The 4184-nt window shown below is 57.4% G+C and overlaps 2 protein-coding genes across 2 annotated transcripts; one reads left to right on the forward strand and one right to left on the reverse strand.

Annotated features, from left to right (window-relative positions):
* Window positions 1-251: 251 nt before the first annotated feature.
* On the forward strand, window positions 252-2345 carry GUITHDRAFT_122923 (hypothetical protein; the record flags this gene model as incomplete). Its single annotated transcript, XM_005817792.1, has 3 exons — window positions 252-854; window positions 913-976; window positions 1042-2345. 3 exons carry the CDS (start codon window positions 252-254, stop codon window positions 2343-2345), a joined length of 1971 nt encoding a protein of 656 aa, XP_005817849.1.
* Window positions 2346-2500: 155 nt separating this feature from the next.
* Window positions 2501-3465, reverse strand: GUITHDRAFT_122924 (hypothetical protein; the record flags this gene model as incomplete). Its single annotated transcript, XM_005817793.1, has 5 exons — window positions 2501-2614; window positions 2688-2950; window positions 2996-3096; window positions 3144-3257; window positions 3308-3465. The coding sequence occupies 5 exons, from the start codon at window positions 3463-3465 to the stop codon at window positions 2501-2503; spliced, it is 750 nt and encodes a 249-aa protein (XP_005817850.1).
* Window positions 3466-4184: the final 719 nt, after the last annotated feature.

A 4184-nucleotide genomic window follows, 5' to 3' on the forward strand; every position in this document is an offset into this window, starting at 1 on the left:
CTAAGATTGTGATGTTGATGAGATAAGAAACTAAGAGATCTATAGAGAGAAGTATTGTGAGAATGAAGATTCTGACCACAGGACTGCAGGTGTCCAGTGCTTCCCCTATCATCAGCGAACGAGAAGGAGCGAAGAGAGCAGAGCAGAGCAGAGCAGAGCAGACAAGGGGTGCAGAGGTCGAGTCATAGCGAATGCCGTGGAAAGCGCAAGGGCTGCACGAAGGATGAAACTCACAGACCCTCGGCGACGCCATGAAAGGGATTTCAGAGATGCTGCAGGCGGTGCTTCAGGCTCTTGGTAGAGCCGCGGGCCTCATGCCGAGCAGCAAGGCGAGAGATGCTCAACTGACTCGCCGACCCTCGTGGGCTGAGAGCAGCAGCTTCAAGGACATCCACGAGAGCGTCAAGAAGGTCTCGCCAGACAAGAGCCTCGCCATCGCCACCAAGCACCTCCCGCTAGGAAGCGTCTTTCGCTGCTCCAACACCATCGCTGCCGCCCTCTCCTTCACCATCTTCCAGCTGTTCTACACCTCTGTTGGGGTTCTTGGCCTCTACGGCCTCGCCAAGGAGAAGGTGTGGTATGGCATGAGCGGGAGAGCTCTGTCATCCTCCAAGTTCAGCTTCACCATCCTCGAGACGAGATCTGCTCAGATCCGGCACTGGTCTGACCTGCCGGCTTGGGGAGTCAGCAAAGAAGGGCACTTGCTCTCCCACAACCACTCGCAGGCTGTGAAGCTGCGGGAGGACGGGGCGGTCACCCTGGAGCTTTCGCTGGAGGATCCGATCGATTTCGATGGCTGGTTCTTCAACACGTCTGCGTCGCGTCCTCCCGAGTACGACCCCGTCAAGTTCAAGGTCACTTGCTCGCTGCCGCCTGCTCCCCCCCACTTTGCCCTCTGACCCTCTCGCGCAGTTCCACTACTGGACGGGCGACCGCTGGCAGGCTGCTGGGTCATCCTCGGACATCGACTATGCAGGTGGAGGAGGAGGAGGAGGAGGAGTTTGGTACCTCCGCCGCATTCTCACGCATCTGCTCCCTCAGGCTCAGTCATCTACCTGGACGGCTACTTCCCCACCAGCAGTGCCCGCGGGTCTTGTCACACCTTCTCGATCTACAAGCCAATCCCAGTGCGAACTGTGGACTTTCTCTCCCGGCTCACCTCCTACTCGCTCATCGCGACCGCTGGCTTTCTCGCCGTCTTCAAGAGGAACTTTCTAGCGCAGCACATCAGCCTCCTGGTTCACCCCTCCATGGTCGTCCTCTTCTCCTTCGAGGCCCTCTCCACCTCCCCGCTGGACGTCAGCTGGTCGACGCTGCGAGCCTTCGTGCTGGTGGTTCTCCACTCGATCCACTCCATCATCATGCTGCAGAACGAGATGTCCAACAACTTCATCTGGCGCGGGTGCTACCTCCTCCTCTTCGGCCTCTGCACGGCTGGACGAGACTTCTTCGGCCCCAAGGACTGCTCTTCCGAGTGCATCCGCAGCGGCAGCATCTTTTTCTTCCTGGGCACCTTATTCAAGATCCTCGGGTGGCACTCCAAGTTATCGGCCATCAACTCAGTGAAGGAGGACGCGAGGAAGTACAACCTCATGTGGGAGGAGCTGATGCTTCGCCCGTCCACCCTCATGCTCGTTCGCAAGCTCGAGCACACCTGCGAGATGCTCGAGAGCGTCGCGCAGGTCAACCGCGTCGCCGACCTGCCGAGGAGCGCGGTGGTGTCAGCTCTCTTCCAGCACATCCAAAGGCGGTGCAGGCAGCGAGACGCGCACGGACAGCTGGTGAGGGAGCTGGAGACGCTCTACATGCAGGCCCAGCAGCTCCAAGTTGTTCTCCGCTCCAAGGTGCTGCAGTGGGCGGCCATCTCCGACGGGTACCTGAGGGCAGTGAAGGGACAGGGGGGAGGGGGGGGGCTGGTGTCGGTGCGGGAGGACCTGGACAAGAAGAGCATCGGCTGGGCGAAGCTGAAACGAGTGGATCGGGCGGTAGAGAAGATCATGAGATGCTACGGGGGCGATGTGTCAATGATCGTCGATATTTGCCGTCAGGACATCGTCTTCGACGACGTCCAGCAGATCATCACCTGCCTCCGCGCCATCACCAACGACAGGGACGTGCACATGCTGGGGGTCAAGAACTCGCTCTCGACCAAGTTTGACTCGAGCAGGAGCGCGGGGTACCGGCACGTGGCCCTCTACTTCAACATCAGCAACAAGGAGACCATCGCAAGCCGTTGCTCGCGGCACGTGTGCGAGCTGCAGCTGGTGCTGTCAAAGTTCTACAACCTGAAGAGCAGCGAGGGGCACCGGCGGTACATCTGCTTCCGCAACCTGATGGGGGAGTGAGGGACAGGGACAGGGGGGGGGGAGGTGGGGGGAGAGGGAGCGAGAGTCGTGGTGGGTGTGGGTTCAGAACAGCTTCATTGGTTAGCAGTTTGGCTTCAATGGCTATGAATTTATCGAGCTCGTAGAGATACACATGCATGTTTGAGTTGGATCACTTAAACGAACTCCTTTGACACACTCACGGTGTCGCCAAGAATGTCGTGCGCGCTCATGATCATGAAGGAAACCACAACCTTGGAGACGACGTCGATGATGCAGTAGGCGCAAACCTGTCAAGATGGTGAGACGAGGGCAGGAGGGAAGGGGGAGGGAGGAACGGATGGAGGTGAGGAGGAATTTCACCTCAAAAGAGACGGAGAAGGAGGCAAATCCTTCGGAGAAGAGCCAGACGATGGGGTAGCAGAACCAGGTGAGGATGATGAGCCAGGCAGCCTTGCCGTAGAGCTCAGCGATCTCAGCGCCACGCTGGTTGGAGGCTTCCTTGAAGCTTCTGGCAAGGTTGACGATGACGCCAGCAAGGCCGATCAAGCTGACCAAGAACCAGAACCACTTGACGGTGGTGACAACTGAAACAGCTCCCATGTACGAGCACAGAACCCACACGACTGTCAGGGTGTCAGTCAACCTCCAGGCCCCTCTCAAGGACTGACTGTCAGCTCCGACGGTGTTGGCGATGGTAGCTGCGTCAGCGCCCGCGACGAGACCCAAGAGGAGGATGACGAGAGGGGTGGTGACGATGTAGTCCGCGTACCTGCACCATGTCACATTCCCGTCCTGTCTCCCTTGCCCAGCGCCTACCTGGCATAGAAGAACTGGCGGCATCCAGCAACAGCAGTCCATCCCTGGCCAGAGAGCATGGCAAAGTATGCCATGGCCGCGAAGCCGCAGATGTAGGTGGTGCACGTGTAATACCTGACGATATGAATGAGGATGGAGAGACAGCAAGCAAGCGACTGTCGCACTTCCTCTGCTCTCCGCTGACGTTGGCCTTGGAGAGGAAGACAATGGTGCTAACAATGAGGATAACAAACCCTACGGTGAGCGCTCCGACTCCGGTAGATCCCACCTCCTCGATAGTCGTGCACGCAATGGGCGTGTCATCAGCGAGAATCTGGAACATTGCTGCCAACCAAGAGAGTCAGTCGTCATGGCCTTGCAATCCAGACAAGAACTTCATCGTCACAATGACATTAGGGCGTCAAACTACTTCACCCTGACTGCGATCTCTGCTAGAAACATAACTAGAGCCTGACCATACTAAGATTGTATGTGAGGAAGCTGGTGGGAGCATGGATAACACCCATGGATCAACCCAAAGCAACTACGACAGAGAGTAGACTTCATGTCTACAACTTGAATGAGTAAATCTAGAAAGTCTTCACAACTCGAAACTTCGTAGACCATAGCGCAAGAGCTAAAACCACACCTATTCCCCCTTTTCATCAAGGTTGTGCTCATTTTTTCATGTGACTCTCCTAACCTCTTCCCTCCAAGACCTTGTTTGCCTTAAAGAAGCTTCTCCCTGCGCAATGCTCCAATTTCACGATGGCTTCACCACAGATCCTACTGCATCCATCGCTTCCCTTTGATACTGCTTTTGATTCCTTCCTCCTCCTCCTCCTCCTCTTCTGATCCTCCTTCCTCTCCCCCTCCTCCTCCGCCCCCGCCTCCTCCTCCTCCTCCCTCTCTCCCTCCTCCTCCGCCCCCGCCTCCTCCCCCTCCCGTGCCCCTCGCGTCCTTCCGCCATCGCGTCTCTTCGACTCTTCGCGAACAGACGTCTCTGAGAAAAAAACTTGACTAGAGCCACCAGGGCGAAGTACCCCACCCCAGTGTGGGTGG

This window comes from Guillardia theta, assembly GCF_000315625.1.
Source record: "Guillardia theta CCMP2712 unplaced genomic scaffold GUITHscaffold_566, whole genome shotgun sequence".
Taxonomy (NCBI): Eukaryota; class Cryptophyceae; order Pyrenomonadales; family Geminigeraceae; genus Guillardia; species Guillardia theta.